The sequence below is a fragment of the Sesamum indicum genome, linkage group LG4 (genome assembly GCF_000512975.1).
Source record: "Sesamum indicum cultivar Zhongzhi No. 13 linkage group LG4, S_indicum_v1.0, whole genome shotgun sequence".
In the NCBI taxonomy this organism is placed as follows: domain Eukaryota; kingdom Viridiplantae; phylum Streptophyta; class Magnoliopsida; order Lamiales; family Pedaliaceae; genus Sesamum; species Sesamum indicum.
The window spans coordinates 13554494-13573631 of NC_026148.1; the positions used below are offsets into that span (position 1 = coordinate 13554494).

Genomic DNA, 19138 nt, shown 5'->3' on the forward strand with positions numbered 1-19138 from the left:
AGCGCTAACCTCTTCACACAATTTTGCTTCACATAATTGTTTCAACCTATCTAAACCAAAGCGGTCCGCAGCAGCCAACAGATGTTGCATCATTATTGCAGAAGACGTTGATGTTGAGCCAATTATTTCATGAAAATCTGGAAGTTCATCAGAGTAAATAAACTGGAGCAATGCCTGCAAAACATCCATGGACACATAAATTCATGGAGTTGACATGGAAAGAACAAGAGGAGGAATACATTTCAATGCAATTCATGTCACTAGAAAGCACCCAACAGTCATGCACAATTATTCTACAAAGCAACCCCTGCGGACCGAAACTGGGGTTCCACATAGCTGCAACTATAGAAAACACTAAGATCTTCCAAAAAGTTCAAGACAAACATAGTTAAAACTTGCTTTTTAAACATTTAGATACTTGGATTCTACGCAAATAATTTGACAGAAAAATCTTTTCCTGCTAGCTCTTGCGAATGTATGAATATCCAGTTAATCATGCATCCACATACAGTTCCCTTAACCAAATTCCACGATAGTTTGGGACAACAATATCCAAATGACCTATCATGGATCCAGAAGATTAGACTTCCATTTAGATTCTCTCTAACATCAGAAAATCTCATATTCTCCATTCTACAGAAAATCATGAAAGAACACTGACAACAAAGGGCAGCGACTAGGTGCCCCTATACAAAAAGGTTCCAATTTGATTTTCTAGAAGATTGCTTTTATTACCACCTGAAGTTCAAATACTCAATAAATTCACATCATTTGACATAGTATACTAACACAGTAACTGTTTAACTGAGTGTCCTGACTAGGTATATAGTTCTGACATAGAACAAGAAAAGAGTTCGATGATTTGCACTTCTCTATAGGTTAAGAATCTGTTTTACTTGACCTATTTTTCAACCAGACCAAAATGATTAGTGTTAAGAGAGAGAAACATATGTATAACCTTGAAAATAGAAGGTTCAACATCCTCAAGTTCCACTTTGTCACTATTAGGATTTCCAACAAGTCCAAAAAACTGGGCTCTAAACACAGGAGAACGGGCAGCGAGTATTAACTTATGAGCCTTGTATGATTCTTCCCCAACTTGGAAAATTATATCGCAGCCAAGTTCAGCATCCAGCAAATACTTGAGACTTTGGCCCATATCTGATGGAGGGATGGGAACACTGTACAATTTTGGCCCCTCAACACGAGTTCGAACAACTCCAACAGTACAATTCATGGAAAGACAATCATCCTTCAGAAAATCAGAAGTCTCCAAAGAAGTCCTTCTGAAAAATCGTTTATAACCCCTGCATAACAAGACGTTATAATTGATAATATTAGTCAATATAATAAACGTTTCCCTTTTTAATTTTCTGGAAAAAGGAAAATTATTATTAGGAACTTCAGAGACTCTTCTCAGTAATTGTCCTAATCACAATTCTTCCATGCACAATCTTCAAAGGACAATAAAATCAAATGCAAGCATCAAAACAATTTTATTTCAAAAACAAATCAAGTATAACTCAACTGGTCCAGTAGCTCAAGTAAACCAACAAAATTCAAAAGAACCACTTTTTATTTTTAGGTAGATGAGAACAACACCATTGCAGGCGCTAAGTATGTTAAGCATTAGTAGAAAAGTTTAATGATTCCATTGCAACTCAACAGCATAGGTAATTGAGCTCAAATAAACCACATATATGGTAAAACTCCAGAGTCCTAACCACATATTCTCAACCTAAATACATCAAACAGAAAGGACTCAGACTTTCTATCTACAATTAGATCAAATTTATTACAACAGTTCCACTTCTCACTAGCAAAGCCCATTTCACAAAATGCCAATGGAAGTCGAGACAAATTTTCACCCATGGGTCCATAAAATCATCATTAATCACAGAGAACTGAAAGAATCAGAGACAATTCCAATTTGAGATTCTAGCATTCTCATTTCACTTAACCACTACATCTTTCAGAAACCAACAACAGAACAAAAAAACAAATTCTAGAAAACAACATATCCATCAAAATTAAAAATTACACACGAAAATTAAAATACATCAAAGTAAATAGCAAACCACATTACCACATGCTTCCCCTGTATTTGAGCGTGTAAGGCCCACTCTCCAGGGCCCGATCAAAATGACTATGAACCTTATGCTTGCCTTTCCCACTCTGATCCAAAAGAGTGAGCTCAAATAGTGCCCTCACATCAGTGCCTTCGCTGGCCAACGCAATAAAAACCGAGACATACATCGAGGAATCCTCGGGGTTTTTCCCATCCGGATAAAAGTAAATCGCCCATTCATATCCGCCGATGCTGAAAGTATCGGAAGAAATGTACTTGCCGGGTCCCATGCCCTTCGCCAAAGAGTAGCCGCGTATGGTGAAGTGGTGCGACCCATTCACCGTCTCGTTTATAGATCTCGAGCTCGAGTCGAGTGCGTTGTTGGGTTCACTGCAGTTCACAATCATTTCATGGAGATGGCAAAATTGGATACCGGAAACCCTAAAAGGTGTATCTTTCGCAGATTTCTTGGGATTTTCAAACCGTGGGTCTTCGTCGGAATCAAATTGAGATTGAAAATTGATGGATTGCTTGAGGAATCTTGATTATTAGGGTTTAACGAGGGGATTCTTGATCGAAATAGCGAGGAGGTGGGGAGAAGGGAGCTACAGTTAGATGTAAACTGCCGCCTGCTTCGTTCTCTTACCAGCAACAATTTTTATTCTCGCACTAACTTACATAAAATTAAACTTTATCCAAAAATGAAATAAAATATGATTTTGGTAGTCCATCTTTTCTATTTAACTTTCATAATCCTTAGTAGCTCATATCATTATGATAAAATAAAAATAAAAATAAAATAACTAGCAATAAATAATCATATAATAAGGTATAAAATAATCGAAATTGCAAAACTGCTTTTTATGTTCCATAACTTAAGATTCTTATAATTTTTGTCTCATTATTACTGATTTCACTATATTACATAATTTGTAATTTACGTTACAAGTGGTCTCTTCATTAAATTCCTGATAAAATTAACGCGTGCAACTCATGTGCTCCGCTAAAGTCAAGGTTTCATCATTTGAGAGGGAAGAAAATCGAACTTGCGTTGGAGGGGAATTCCTGTAAGGAAGTTTTTGGAAGGAAAGGAAAAGCCTAAATAGCCAAAGCTAAATATAATTCAAGGTAACAAAAAGAAAACGCAACAAACACACATTTCGAAAGAAACTAACATCAAACAAGCAGTTTAACATAAAATAAAAGTAAAGTCGGAAGAACTGAGAACACACATTTCTATTTCAAATATAACATTTTTTCAAAAATCCTAGTAAAAATTTGAGGAACCCAAATACTCGATAAACACCAAACATTAGTTCGGTGACACAACAAAAAAATAAATCTAATAAAAAAACAACTCTAAATAAAAAACAGAGGGGAGGAAAAAACAAGTTGCAAAATAGAATATGAGAAAAATCCAACCTTCAACTTGATAGAAACTTGTATCTTAATCTCGATTGAACTGAAAAATGTAAAAAGGAAACCAAGTTACCTACAAAATATTTGATGAAACATTGTGGGTCTAAGCATTGTAGCAAGATTTTGAAAGGAATTCAAATTTGCTTCAAGTTTTTGCAGCTGTAGGAACTCACTCTTCTTCTGTCTTCATGTGTTGTTGTCTGAAAAAGGGAGAGAAAATAAATATTTTCAAATGGAGTAGTTAGGGGATAGAATTGTAATTTGTGTTGAAAAATTGAGGGTATTCAACAGTAAAATAGAAAGTGTCCTAAAAAAAATCGAGCCCTTGCCATGCAAAGTAAACAAAAGATAGACCTGAAAAATTGAGGGTATTCAACAGTAAAATATAAAGGGTCCTAAAAACAATCAGGCCCTTGCCATGCAAAGTATACAAAAGATAGACCTATATTATTATTATTATTATTATTATTATTATTATTATTATTATTATTCAACAGTTAACTCAAAAATGGAAAAATGAAGGAAAAAAAGGAAGGATATTAATTTGAGTTTAAATTAGTGATGGGGTAAGGGCATCTTTGCTCTATATGTTTGAGATGCTAAAGCATGGATACCTTTGGGAAAGGTTTCCGAAATATAACAAGAAAAAGGTTTATTATATTTAGGCTTCCTCCAAAATTATACGATTATACTATTTTTTAAGAAGTTTTAAAATTATACTTGCATCTTCTATGAGAATTTTTTTATTATAACTGTATCTCTTTGTTACGGTTTAAATAAAAAATATTGATGCCATCAAATAGATCATATCAACTTTCAATTTTACCTCCCATTCTGTATTTCTTATAAATTATATATATTTTCCAAATGACTGGCATTGGATAAAATGCAAACCCTTGATGAACGAAATTTTTTTTTTGCAATTACAGTTTTGACCCCCAACTACTCCATTTGAAAATATTTATTTTCTCTTCCCTTTTCAGACAACACATGAAAGACATAAGAAGAGTGAGTTCCTGCAGCTGCAAAAACTCGAAGCAGACTTGGATTCCTTTCAAAATCTTGCTAAAATACTTAGGCCTACCCTTTTACATTTTTTAGTTCATTCGAAATTGAAGGAGACGCAAGTTTCTACCAAGTTGAAGGTTGGGTTTTTTCTTATATTCCATTTTGCAACTTGTTTTTTTTTCCCTTCTGTTTTTTGATTTAGAATTGTTTTTTATTATATTTATTTTTTTTGTTATGTTACCGAACTAATGTTTAGTGTTTATCAAGTATTTGGGTTCCTCAAATTTTTACTAGGATTTCTGAAAAAATGTTAAATTTGGAATAGAAATGTGTGCTCTCAGTTCTTCCAACTTTACTTTTATTTTATGTTAAACTGCTTGTTTGATGTTAGTTTCTTTCGAAATGTGTGTTTGTTGCATTTTCTTTTTATTACCTTGAATTATAAGCTGTTGGAAAAGAATGTTCATTGGGTTATTTAGCCCAATATTTAGTAAATACTGTCGAGATATTATTTAATAACTTGTTTTGTTTAGGATGCATTTCGAACAAAGATTAGAAATATTTGTTGCAATACGGGCATTTAAGGTTGATGCTATAAGAATTCTAATGTTGTTTTATCGTTATTATCATGGGGGCTCGATTATATGCAAACAGTGCTAGACGCACATTAACATATAGTATACATAACCGTGTGCCACAACAAGTTAGAGTTATGCGCAAATTATGCCAATTAAGTGATAGAACATGTATAGAGAATCTTCGAATGAATCAAAATGCTTTTAAAGGTTGTACGCCTTGTTACAATATTAAGGAGGTCTAACAGATGCCAAATATATTACATTGTACTTTCAAGTTGCATGTTTTTAAGCATTTTAGTTCATCACAAAAAGCATTGTACTGTGAAATTCAACTTCTTGAGATCGGGTTGGACAATTAGTAAGCATTTTCACTAAGTCCTCAATGCTGTATTACGGCTCCATCCAGACCTTCCCCAGTAACAGCTGAAGTGCTTGTTCCATATGGAAAAACTTTGAGGTATGCCTACTCTAATAAATAGTCATTAATCACACGCACTTTATATTTTTTTAGTCAGTTCTAATGATTCAAAACTTTATGTTGTTCAACAATCATAGGGTTGTTTAGGGACTTTAGATAGAACGTACATTGATGTACGTGTGTGTGCTCAGGATAAAGCTAAATACTATATCCATATGCAAAAAGGATCAATTGCTATAAATATATTAGGTGTTTGCAATATGGAAATGTGATTCATTTATGTTTTATGTGGGTGGGAAGTTAGTGAAGGTGATAATTGAGTCTTGCATGATGCTATAAATAGGCAGAACGGTTTACAAATACCTAAAGGAATTTTTTACTTACTAGTATAATTGAATATCATTAATTATTTACTTATAGGTTCTATTTCTTTAAGCTTATAATTCTTGATCCATTTGTATTATTTTTCATAGATTGTTACGACTTGGTTGATAGTGGGTACGCAAACGATGAAGGCTCCCTAGCTCCTTATACGGTAGTGCATTACCACCTTAAAGAATGGGAGTCAGAACAAACTTCCCCACAGAACCACGAGAAATATTTCAACATGAAGCATGCATCTGCACGCAATGTCATTAAACGCACTTTTGGTTTGCTTAAAGGACGTTGGGCAATTCTAAGGAGTGCAGCATTTTATTAGATCAAAATTCGGTTTCAAATAATTATGGCTTGTTGTCTTTCGCATTACTATATTCAGAAAGAAATGCCTGTGGACCCATTAGCGAACATTTTGACTGACTCTGAAACGGTGGGGGATCCCGACAATGTTGAGTATTGGGAGTACTGATACAAACCCAGAGAAAAAACTGAGAAAGATGATAAAATTAGTAATTGATGAGATACAACAAAGTTAACCTTTATAATGTTCGTTAGATAAATCTTAAATACTTCAACAGCAGCACAAGATTTCAGAACTGAGTCATCTTCATGCTCAATATAAAAGTTTTGTCACATCAGCATGGCTTACAACCAAAACAAAACATCAAATGTTGTCCAGTTCAAAGAATAGTACTGCATTGGTACTCAGCTTCAAGCTTCTACATGTGCTTCTGCACAAGCATCGTGACTATTTGTACTGAGGCACGGTATACAAACAAAAAGTAGCGCATATCCGTCATGATTTTTCTTCAAAAATGGACAATATATCAAACATTATCATCATTAGGTGTAGGCTATAAGGATATCGGTATTACCTCCAACCAAGAAAACTATGTATATGATATGTCTTCCCCGAATTGCACTGTTCATAAGCAAAAGATATAGAATCAGCCATCAGAACCAATTTGATCCACTTTGGTCTGAGATCTTGGCCTCCAAACTTGCTGTTTTTGACTTGTAGATGCATGCATAGGTCCATTAGTTGCGTCATTTTGACGTTTATCCATCCTTTTGTTCTGAGACTTATTCTGCGTCTGCAAAGGTGTCTGCTTTCTCTCTGTTCGAGTCTTGAGGCCATTTCTGCTGTGATTAGCACCAGGATTTCTTGCTCCGGATTTGATTACAGGTGTTGAGACAGATGTTCTCGTTAACCAACATACATGTTCCCCGGCCAGAGCCGAGACAAGTGAAGTTTGATTTTGATTTGGTGAGGTAAGTATTCCATGAGTCGCCTGAATTGCATCAGATATCTTTATTAATTGGTTGCTGCTAACTGTCCTAGCTGTGTTTGCTGGCTGCTCAAAGGGATCTTCAACCTAACCATCAACAGCAAAGAGAAAAAGAGGAGTCAGCACAGCAAGTAACATTGTAAGTTCCGTAAGTGTCAGATCCCCCCACACACACACAGCGAAAGAGAGAGAGATTACAAATAGTGCATAGGTTTTAGGCAACCATCTCATGTTGCTGTCAATATCTTCCGATTGTCCAGCATATGGGCTAATGCCATGTGTAGAAGCACTTGAACAAATGTCAGAAAACTGAAGGTGCAAAGAAATTAACTCCCTGTCAATTTAATTGGAATAACTTTTATACATAACCAAAGTAAGCAGTTTTTTCGATATCTCTTTAACATGTTAAATATAACAAGTTTGAAATCCAACACTGGACTTTAGTTGCTTTATCAAAATGTGAGTACTTAAATAACCTTTGCAAGGAACGAAATGAAGAGCTCAGACATAGAGCTTCGGTTGATCAACCTCAACTTATCTGACTTAATTCTGTTTATGTTTACAGCACAAGTATCTTCAATATGTTTTTCTGCAACAGCCCTCACACCTTCAGGAGAAAGTAAATGGAAAACATGAGTAAGGTTTATAAAATGATTCAGACTTACTTGCATGAATTCAAACCAATAGCTTTAGATGGTACACTTCAAGCAGGCATCAAACTAAGCTATAAATTTTTATGACATATTATAAGATATTTGAGAGTTTATATGTTCTGGAAGTATTTAAGTAGTTTTCTAAAAAATTAAGCTTTATGATCCAAAAATAAGATGTTAGAAGCTTATGAGCTTCTTCTATATAAGGTCAATTGTTAAAACTTTAACAAACTCCTTCAATTTTAATCATATTAGTTCCAAATTATCATTTTATAAGTTCCTATAAGTTCCATAAACTTATTTTATCCAAACACTTCAAGATATAAGCTCCAGAAACATCTTATAAAATGTATGAGTTTATAAGATGTTTAAAATAAAGTTAGCCGAACACCCTCTAATTTCATTTAAAAGATATGGACACTAATGCAAGCATCCCCCTAACAGTAAAAATGGTACTAGTACTCTAGAAAAACAAATCTATATGTGCTTTGAAAATTTGAGAACAAAATTTTATTGGGTACCTGTAAGGTCATCAACCATATTTCTTGGATATATTTCTCTAAGAGGAGGTAATATTGGAGGTGCCAAAGTCTGCAAGGTATTATAGGAGGATACACCAGATAAAATGATATGTATACAAAATGAACTACTAGAATTTTGAGATAAAAGGATAAATGAAAAGTAATATAATAAGTCTAGTTTGTCAAGTGCGACGAAAAAACTGTAGACCTGCATACAAAATCATCATTTTAGCACCCAGAAATTCTCTCATGCCACAAAAGCTAACACAAATTTCATGAATTATTCAAAGACTACTTCCATGGTTTTTAAAGTCATCTGAAGAATGTCAAAAATCTGGGTGATCATACTGCTCCTGAGCCCACAAGTTCCATTACAAAATGTCATCTTTCTTACTTTATCAACACATTCTGCTTTCATTAAGTTATAACTTGATTTCATTCCGTTTTTAGTTTTAGTTTCATCTCTTTTTCTGAATCCATGGCACTTCCTCAACCTCCAGCTACTGTTATAGATGGGGTCCCAGAAAGAAAACCCAGAAGATTCCTTTATCCACTTCTGAATAAAAACAGTGTAACTTACCTGCAAATGGAAAACTACAAGCAGACTAAGAGAATATGAATTCAAAGTTCCAGATTTTGAATCATTGATATGGTGAGTTTTCGCCCATTCCTTGACCTGCACAAAGAGATTGGTCCATTCATATCTTAATGTAGTTTTCTATGTTTCACATGTATCACTGTATTACAGAGACTTGCCAGTAAAACCAGATCACGGAAGCGTCCATCGATCTCATTTATCCAGAATAACATTTTTGATTTCATTTGGCCGCTTAAATTGTTGATTGAGATGTCACACGAGATGTCATAGCACTCAAATTTCAGAATAGGTACCCTTGCATTGGAGATGAACTGCATCCTACGAAATCCACCTGTAAAATAGAACTTGAAGGATCAAAGCAAAACATCCAGCTTCTATTACTGGCTGTCATCCATGTGCACTGTATTATCTAATCCCTCTGGGATTCTATTTTGTATAACTAGAGGTTATGAGAAGAAACAAGCTTTAAGTCACATATCCAAGAATCTTCTCTATTTCAATTGAAGTAGTCCCTAGAAATTAACTAACTGCAAGTTTCTACCAGACATAATCACATACAGATGTAAAAGTTGCATTTGAAAGTTCGACGCCCATATTTCGCTTCCGCCAATTGTCTAATCTTCACATTTTTCATGCACTTCACACTTCACTGATGAAAGGAAGCCAAATCAAAAGGAAAAGCAAACCCCTAGAAGAAAATTACAGAACTAACAAGCGAAGAAAACATGTTTATCGGTTTTTTGCATAAAAGAGCATACTAAAACAGAAAACAGTATTAGAAAGCATGCATTTCCGAAGATTGAAGTATTTGCTTTTATTAGTAGCAGATTACCTTTCTTTCTCAAAGCTCTTAGGACATCTCCCAATAAACTTTGCTTGTGCTTTCTCCCAGGAGATGAAATATACGAACCATTTTGCAGCTCTATGGATATATCCAAATCACCCCATTTTGTAAAGAGATTAGATGCAAAAGACCCAAATGGTTCCACAGTTGCACCTGTTTCCAGAATTTTGAACATAACTCATCAAACACATATTCAACCAACAGTTATTCAATAGTTTCATCTGTGGCCAGTGGATCAAGTATACTGGGTAATGAAAGCCACCCATCCCTTGTAATCCCATGGCCAGCTGTGGATTGTTGCCTTTTAACCAGTCTGCTGTAGAATGAACCTTTTGAAGTAAAGCTACTTTTGAGAAAAAAAGATTTCATTTTTGCAATGGAGCCTTAGTTCAAGGCATCTGAAATATATATATATATATATATATAGAGAGAGAGAGAGAGAGAGAGAGAGATGGATAAGGAAAATAGCAATAAGTTTGAGACAAGAATTCTATTAAAGTTGAGGACTTGAGTTTGTATTATATTTTAGTACTTCCGATTTGTTCTTTATCACAATTATTCACTACATCCATCTCTAAGCAGTGTGACTGATCAGACAGGCTAACCATACAAGGAATTCCATTTGGCACAAGCACTTGAGCAATTTTTGTCCTTCTCTCTTACTTGGAAAGCCTCCCCTTGGGGCTTGGACCCCAACCTACATTCTGCTTCTCTTTGTTTCTAATGACTGTGATTCACTCTTTCTCTTTCTTTGCATTCGTTGCATAGTCTAGTGCTTTCACAACATTCCTCTTCAAGGGAAACTAAGAAAGAGGAGATGCTCACTACTTCTGTTATTTCATAGGTTCCATCATCTCTAGATCTTCTGCTTTTACTTAGTTTTTCTTTACTGATTCATTATCTTCTCTCTTTTTGTAAGTACCTCAGTGTGCATTGGAATAGTTTTTGAGTAACAACCTACATGATACATTCACAACGCTTTTAGTTAACAGATGGTGTTAATGTCAAACCAAGTGACAGAGAATTTGCTTAACAAATTGCAACATATCGCCCTTACACATCTTAAGGTAGTCCTTCAAATGAAGTTAGGTCATGTATTATTTCATGTGTATATATACATAGGCCCAATTTTCTGTCACAATGCAGTTAACCAGCTAAGAATGATTTAAGCTGCAAGACCAATAATATATGATAAATCTTTATGACTTCAGAGTTCAGTGCAATTTGTCTCTGTCTCTCTTCATGTCAAGATTTTATTCTTTATTCCTCATAGATTTCCAATAAATCAGCCAGTAATTGTCCATTAGTAGATATCACTCAACAACATGAATCACATTGAGGGTTGCTCCAGTGAACATTTACACTAATTACCACCAACCAGTCTAACCCAGGGATTTTTAAAGCACGTTTATGGCTTGGGCTAATGCTCAAAACTGACCTATTTTACAAATCCTGAATGGTTTGGGCTAAAGCTCAAAACTGCCTAAGTGACATGAGTCATGATACTTGGACAATCAGATAAAGAGAAGGTACAAAAGTATAATGCACTAATTTATAAGGAAAAGAGGTAGAAGTCTGAAGTTATTCATGAACATTCAGGCATGAGCTGGAGAAAAATTTGATGTTCAAACTAAAAGCAGAAATATAAACAAAATTGCTGAATCAGTACAGCAGTGAGACCCCTGGACCAAGTTGATCACACAACAAACTGTCTTAGTTCGCGAACATAAAAACAAAACAGAGGAAGTCATTTCACTTTCCTGAAGAAAACTAATAATGAAAACACCTGGAATATAGAAAGTACATGGAAGAAGATAGTTATGATATGAAACACAGGAAGTAAGTTTCTTTCCCATTGTCTTCTCCATGTTTTTCAGTTCTTGTCCTTCTAAACATGGTGCAATACTGCTAGATTTTGGGAAAAAAATTACAGTATGTACTTGGTGCATGAAAGGAAAAATGCTACAAGGCCATAGCTGTTTTTCCCTTCCATCCGTTAATTGAACAGACAACATATAATCCACTCGAACTCATTCTTCACAATCTAGAAGGCATGCCAAGTTATTCCTACTTTCCTAGAATAAATTGTACTTCATTTGCTTATAGCATCAATTTGTCAATGTTTCTTCCAGTTATTTGACTCCTAGTAGCAAACAGATAATGCTTAAACCAAGTATCGTGAAATCATGTACAATTCATGAATAAAACTTGATTTTTCCATACTTCAAGTACATCAACACTTGTGGCTAATCATCATTGAATGACAATTTCAAGATTGCTATCAATAGTACTCCCGCCTTTACTAATTCAAACTTCATAATGGACGGAGGCTGGAGGGAATTTCGTGAAAAATTAGCATGACCATGGACCCATCAGGGCCTAATGCAATTCTTCCTTGATATAAACTAATTCAACCTCTGCTTGTGGATATGCAAGATTTTGTCTCGTTCCTTATCTTTACACAAGGAATAAGTGTGCTAGTATATTAATTGTCTGTAACTGGAGTAAGAATAGGAAGAGCAACCACATGGACATCGCATACCTCTTAGACTTTCTATGGATTCAGCAACAGCTCGAACCTCATTGATAATATGAAATCTGACAGACCAATCCTCTTTTGAGGGATTGATTACACGAAGAATATCCTTGATAGCACGCTCCAAGAAATTATAGCCATTCATTTTATGTATGGCTGTGAGCTCACATGTCAAATTTTCCAATGAAGGGACATCCCTGCAAGTAAAGTAAAACAACTTATCAAAACTACAACAGGTAATACAAGCCTAGAACTTGCTATTGTCCTTGTGATTACAAGAATCAATTTGAAATATTTTATTAACAAAACAATCGAGAACTAAGGGGGTCACTCAAAATATTTGAAGGAAGTCACTAGGAACTATGATTACAGTTGTAAACTCAAGTTATGTTAAACTTATTATTCACAGAATGTCATTGCAACATCTTCTGATCCAGCTTCATAGCTTGTCTTTGCAAAACCAGGAATGCTAATACTAATTCGCAAAACTCTTAAATTGCTACTTGCAGGGCCATATCTGATTTGCATTCGCCAAAGTTTTGCCACATTACAGAAGCAGAAGATGTGAACACAGAAAATTGGTCACAGAAAACAAACACCAAAAAGAGAAAAATAAATAAAGACAGAATAATTTCTGCTGTGAAAACTTAGACAACCTTCATCTACATAGATAAGTCAAACACCAATCCCTATATATAACATTTCAAATAGCTAAGTAGAAAACAAACAAAGTTAATCAACTCAAAATAACATATCGACATGTCCACCAGAGTTCATTTATTTATTTATTCATTCTCTTCAAAATTTCAAATTGGGATGCTCATAGCTAACAATAATCAGATAAAAAACCAGCAATCACATTGGGAATCTGAACATTTTAGCAAAAGGAAAAAAACAAAAAAAGAAAATGTCAAATCAATCAAACTTGCAATTTTTCTGTATAAAAAGCCCAGATAAAGGTACTCATAAAAATTCCTCGAAACTTTATAGCAATTGTCAGAAGAACGCTCGGAGAATTACAGACCTTTCAAAATAGATTTAATTTGCTTCGATTGAAGTGAGCATATGATCCATGGGAGTGACAGTGGGGGTTTGCTTAACGAAAAGGGTTTTCAGAGGTGTGAATTTGTCAGTGAGGGAGAGGAGTTTTTTGAATGGTAATTTTTCTGTTTACTTTGAGAAAATTGCAATTTTGACACCACAATTTAGAGTTTCTTACAGATATGGTACCCCATAATTTCAAAATTAATTTTAAAAAATGTCACAAATTAGCATCAGTCTGCGCTTTTAGTACCGCCGTTAAATTGCTATTGGCAAGTGAGTGAGACTGCGCTTTTAGGCCCAAAGCCGATCAACCCAACTCTTTACTGGATGGATCCAGCCCATCACCCGCGTCCCGAACCGATAATCCACCTATTTATTCCTAACTCTAACACTCATATCATTCTCCATATTCCTCCTTTGGCAGCCAACTTCTCTAGCTCTTCATTCTCCCGTCTCTCTCTTCTTGATTGTGAACATGTTCCAGTGGCTTTGGAAATCCTCCATAGTCATTTGCTTCTCACTCTCTTTCAATGGCCTCCTCCTATAAAACCACCATGTTCTTTGGCTCTTAAATGACTAAAAAAGTAGAAATTCGAATATGATATATCCCTCTCTCTCACATCTCTCTAAACTGTATTGAGTGAACTTGCCACCAAACCTTTGTGGTTCTTTCCGATCGGTTTTTGTGGCCCGAGATTTTTCTCTTGTGAGTGTTTAGGGTTTTTTTAGCAACCATGAGAGTTGTCGTCCTTAAGTGGCTGAGGACGCTCTCCGAATTTTGGCTCCCTAGGTCGTGATTGTGCTCGAATTTGTTCTTGTGCTTGATACTGTTACAGTATTACTGATTAGTTTTGTAAATCTGTTATTCTTTACTGTTCTGTAATTTTATATTCTGTAAATTTGGGTTGTAATATATTAAGGGGTTTTGTGTAACCCTAGATTTGTTGTAATAGTTGTTAGGATTTTTGGTCGGGCTCATCACTACTGGAACAGGTTCCCAACACTATCTTTTTCGAAAATAGCAAAAAAAAAATTATATTTTAAAAATAAACAAAAAAAATCGCTTGTAATTTCCTAGATCCTGCACAAAACCCCCTTCTATTAGAAATTAATAGAAGGTGGAGTGTACTCGCAGGTGGGCATGATTATTTTACAGGTTTTGGCCTTTTTGGCTATTAATTTACAAAAATATCCCTAGATTGTGTTTAAAATTATCATGATAAAATATACTTATTTTAACCTTGATTTTAATAATTTTTTTTACATTTTCATCCCTCTAAAAAGTAAATAATTTTGTTCTTAAATATATTTATTTAAATATCAAAAATACAAAAAAATGTAGATACTCTTTATAAAATATTAATTTAAATGGATAATTACACTCTCCTCCTCTGAGGTTTGGTGTAATTACACATAAATACCTTGTAGTTTGAAAAATTACATCTAGCACCCCTAAAGTTTGCATCTATTTAATAAACAAGTCCCTTCATTAATCAAAATTCACCAAATTTGTTGATATTAGCAAACAAAATACGATAAAAATTTATATTTACCCTCGATTGATTTATTACGGACTTATTACAGGTCAAATAAATATTTTTATGATCAAATTACCCTTATACATCTTCACACATTAATGCATGTGAGAAGGTATATTTTCACTGTTATAAGGGTAGTTTAGTTTGAAAAAAAAAATTTAACTGCAATGAGTCAGTAATAAGTCAATTGAGGGTAAATATCAATTTTCATTCATTTTCTTCGTTAAGATATATAAATTCAGTGAATTTTGACTCACGAGGGACTTATTTATTAGATGAAAACAAACCTCAAGGATGCTATATTTAATTTCTCAAATATAGAGATCTATATGTAATTACGCCAAATCTCAAGGGAGGGGGAATGTAATTATCCCTAATTTAGATTAAAAAATTCAATTAAAATCATTATACAAAAAACAATATACTAAGTTTATATTTTTAAAATTTAAATATTTATATCAATGTAAATACTAATGAACAATATTAATAATACTTTATTAATTCATTTAAATGAATACTTAATTTAAATATATTTTAATAAATTATTTACTATAAATGATATTTATATTTAAATTACTAGTATATGTATTTACAATAAAAATTTTAATATTTTCTTTCATTGTTTTTAAATTTTAAAAAAATAATTTTTCTTATTATTTTAAAACATTGTTTTTTCTATATAAAATTTTTTAATTTATATTAAAACAAAAAAAAAGGGCGACGCCAATGGTCCATGAGCAACTGCTGCATCACGGTCACCCAGATCATCCATGGGCGACCACAACATGGCGATCACCCAAATTTCCCTGGGCGACGACGGTTGGGGGGCGGGGCGAGGTGCACGAGGGGGTTGGGGTGTGCAGCGAGTAGAGGAGGGAGGGGGAGGGGGAGGATTTAATTTTTTTAATTTTTATAAATAATATTTTAGATTTTATATTTTATAATTATAAATAATATATATCAAAATTGATTAAATCTTAACCTTTAATAATTTAAAATCTAAAAGTTGAGATGGATTGATCAAATTCTGCTATTATGCAATAAATAAAGATCCAACAGTCATGAAGATAAGAAATAATATATAATAGATTAAGGCATAACGGTCTTTTGATATAAAGAATTAACGCCGTTAACTTTAATTAACAGTGAGGGGCAAGTGTGTTATATTTAAGAAAATAGAGGGGTTATTTTGTCTATTTTTAAAATATAAAAAAAAATTAACTGAATTTTGAAAACACAAGTAGTAATATATAATTTGGCCTAATTTTAGTCACCTTTCCACCAATTTTCACTATTCTTTTAGCTTATTTTATGGGAAATGAGACTTATCTCCCTGTTTTCACCTTTATGTAATTTTTCCCTTTTACTTGACGTAAAGTAAAGTTGCTGAAATGACTTGGTAAACCTGAATTAAATGATTGAATTTGTAATTAATAAGCAAAAAGCAGCAAATAAAAGATGAATGTGTTGCACTACATGATCAAAGACATCATTGCATTACCATTCCTCCCAACATTCTGCTACAGATTGATATCCCATTCAAATACATAAGAAACAAAATTTACAATACATTGCTATATTACAAGCCATTCATATCCCATGTCTTTTAATTACAAGCCATTCCATCCTAAAACATGTCCTGTTTTAAATTATCATATTTATTGATAAGAGAAATTGAGAGTATCTCAGTAAATATCTTTTAAAGAAACAAGGAAAAACATAAAATACATTGGATAAAATGTGCAACAATAAAAAAGAGGAGAGAAATGAGATTTTGCAACCTTCAAGCGTTTATCTTTGCCGAAAGGTTGGAGGATTATGATGCATCCAGAACTTCTGCTCATCCGCATGTTGAAAGCTCGCTCGACACTACTCAAACAATTACATTATGGGGTAATTATATTTATACATCTTGAGTTACAGTCTGTTTACACAAACCATGTCTATCTTTTAGATAATTACATATATACCCATCAAAAGATATATGTTACTTATACAAATCACCCCTTATGTTTTTGAAAAATTACATCTAATAACTTTAGCATCATTACACAAACTACCCATATCTTTTTGTTGTCAGTGGTAGTTTTTGTAATTATAAAAAAATAGGAATAGTTTGTGTAAACAGATCATAGATCAGGAGTGTAAATATCCCTTACTTTCTTAATGCTAAGAGAAGAAGCAATGCATCTTTGACGCAGAACAAACTACTTGAAGGTAGACATATTGTTGGGGGTGGGTTTCTAATGGCAAATTGGTGACAGTCGAAGTCTGAAGATTTGGGGTGATAAAAGGCTTCCAAGACCAAACACTTTCCACCTGATCACTTGGAGGCACACCCTCTGGCTAGATACTTAGGTGATGGAGTTAATTCACTGGGAGCATGATACTTGGAACTCTGAACTGATTGACCAGTTGTTTTTGAAAGAAGATGAAAAATTGATCAAGTTTTTCCCTCTTAGTAAATTCACTTGAATAGATTCCTAGGTTTGGCATTATAGTAAACATGGTTTCTTCATTGTTAAATTAGCTAAAAATTTCTTGTTTGAACCAAGTTTGGTTGAACCAAATCAATCACAGAGAAAGTATATAACACTTTGTAAGAACCTATTAGGCCTTTCGTAAATATGTCAGCTAGTTGACATTTGGAAGGCACATGTCTAGGAGCTAAAATGTCTTCTTTGTATTTGTCTCGCACTAGGTGGCAATCAATTTCCAAATGTTTTGTACGCTCGTGGAACAGTGGATTAGCCATTATGTGGAGTGTTGCTTGATGGTCAAAAAAGAAAGGGATAAGTGTAGCAACCTGGAGCTGAAAATCAAGCAACAAGTTGATATCCATGTGACCTCACACGTGTGGTCCCCATACTTCTATACTCTACTTCAGCTGACGATCTAGACACTGTATTTTGCTTCTTCGTCTTCCATGAAATCAAGGTTGAACCTAGGAAGATGCAATATCCAATAAATGAACGTCTACTGTCTACACAAGAGCCCCAGTCTGCATCACAATATGTAACCAATTCTTTAGTGGTTGTGGCTGGAAAAAACAGCCCCTTTGCATAGGTTCTCTTAAAGTAATGATAGAGGTGAATTGCAGCGTCTCAGTGCTGGTGACAGGGCTGGTTTAAGAATTGGCTGAGCTGTTGGGATGCATAAGAAATGTCTGGTCTAGAAAATCCCAAATACAGCAAGCGACCAATAAGTCTCCTTTAGGTTTCTGGATTTGGAAGTGCATTTCCTGCTTGTGAGGTAAATTTGAGGCTTGCAAGTAATAGGACGATGGCTGATTTAGCTGTTTCAAGCTTGTATCTTGAATTAAGTCCTCGATGTACTTGGACTAGGTGATGGCAATGCCTTGTGGAGATCTAGCTATTTCAAGTCCCAAGAAGTATTTGGCTACTCCAAGATCTTTAATAGTGAGGATTATGTAGGTATTGTTTGACCTCCGTAATTGATGTTTAGAGGCTCCTGCAATGAGGATATCATCAACATACAACAAGAACACTAACAAACCTGTATTAGTGGACTTGGTGAACAAACAATGATCATGCTTGGACTGCAAGAACTCAAAAGCTGCAATTTTGTTACTGAATTCTACATTTCATTGTTTGGATGCTTGCTTTAAACCATAAAGTGCTCTATTGAGTTTACAAACACATCTATCTGACACTAAAATTCTGGTGCTGTCATGAACACTTCTTTATCCAGGTAACTAAAATCAACTAAGAGCTAATTATCAAATTAGTAAATATTTTTCTAACTAAATTCGTTGATAAACCAAATCAACAGTAAATTATACTCCTTAGAAAAATTATGTTGTTTTTAACGACACCATTTGTTATAATAAAAATATTCTATACAAAAAACCTCTTTCTATATAGGGGAAAACTGCATACTACCTCCATGTGACATAAGTAAGTCCAAAATACCTCCTAATAAAAAAAAAATATTTCAAATTATCTCCCTTGAGATAAAGCAATTTCCCTTTAAAGTGATGTATGTAGTGCACTTGGCCCTCTTGTGAGTGGGCATAGTTTTTTCTTCAAGAAATATCTTTTTTTATATAATATATTTTTCTAATTTATAATATACATAAATATTTATTAAAAAATAAATATACTATTTTTAATAATATATACATTTTTATTTAAACAAAAAACAAAAGAAACAACCCCTTACCCACCCACCCCCAAACTAGCCACTCCATCCCCTTCCCCCCTCCACCCCACCTCCGGCGCCGCGC

General features: G+C 34.1%; 2 protein-coding genes across 3 annotated transcripts; both read right to left on the bottom strand.

Moving 5' to 3' along the window:
• LOC105160946 (BTB/POZ and MATH domain-containing protein 3) lies at window positions 1-2773 on the bottom strand (the record flags this gene model as incomplete). Its single annotated transcript, XM_020693351.1, is given in 3 exon segments — window positions 1-174; window positions 959-1307; window positions 2087-2773. Coding segments are annotated over 3 exon segments (912 nt in total), but the record flags the coding sequence as incomplete, so codon positions are not given.
• LOC105160948 (protein HESO1) lies at window positions 6489-13516 on the bottom strand. Of its 2 annotated transcripts, XM_011078488.2 has the most exons (9): window positions 13335-13516; window positions 12317-12507; window positions 9763-9927; window positions 9089-9261; window positions 8913-9008; window positions 8333-8402; window positions 7635-7765; window positions 7357-7467; window positions 6489-7245 (listed from the first exon to the last, which is right to left on the bottom strand). In XM_011078488.2, the coding sequence occupies exons 2-9, from the start codon at window positions 12453-12455 to the stop codon at window positions 6817-6819; spliced, it is 1314 nt and encodes a 437-aa protein (XP_011076790.1). In that variant the 5' UTR covers window positions 12456-12507; window positions 13335-13516; the 3' UTR covers window positions 6489-6816. The 2 variants fall into 2 exon arrangements, with proteins under 2 accessions (XP_011076790.1, XP_011076791.1); XM_011078489.2 differs by lacking the exon at window positions 7357-7467 and having other exon boundaries at window positions 13335-13489.

Bases quoted from the DNA above. Each gene is read 5' to 3' on its own strand.
- LOC105160948 (XM_011078488.2), bottom strand. From the start codon at position 12,455: ATGAATGGCTATAATTTCTTGGAGCGTGCTATCAAGGATATTCTTCGT. The intron at 9,262-9,762 runs GTAATCTGCTAC...TCTATTTTACAG, and splicing joins AAGAGCTTTGAGAAAGAAAG to GTGGATTTCGTAGGATGCAG. The intron at 9,009-9,088 runs GCAAGTCTCTGT...CTCTTTGTGCAG, and splicing joins TCCGTGATCTGGTTTTACTG to GTCAAGGAATGGGCGAAAAC.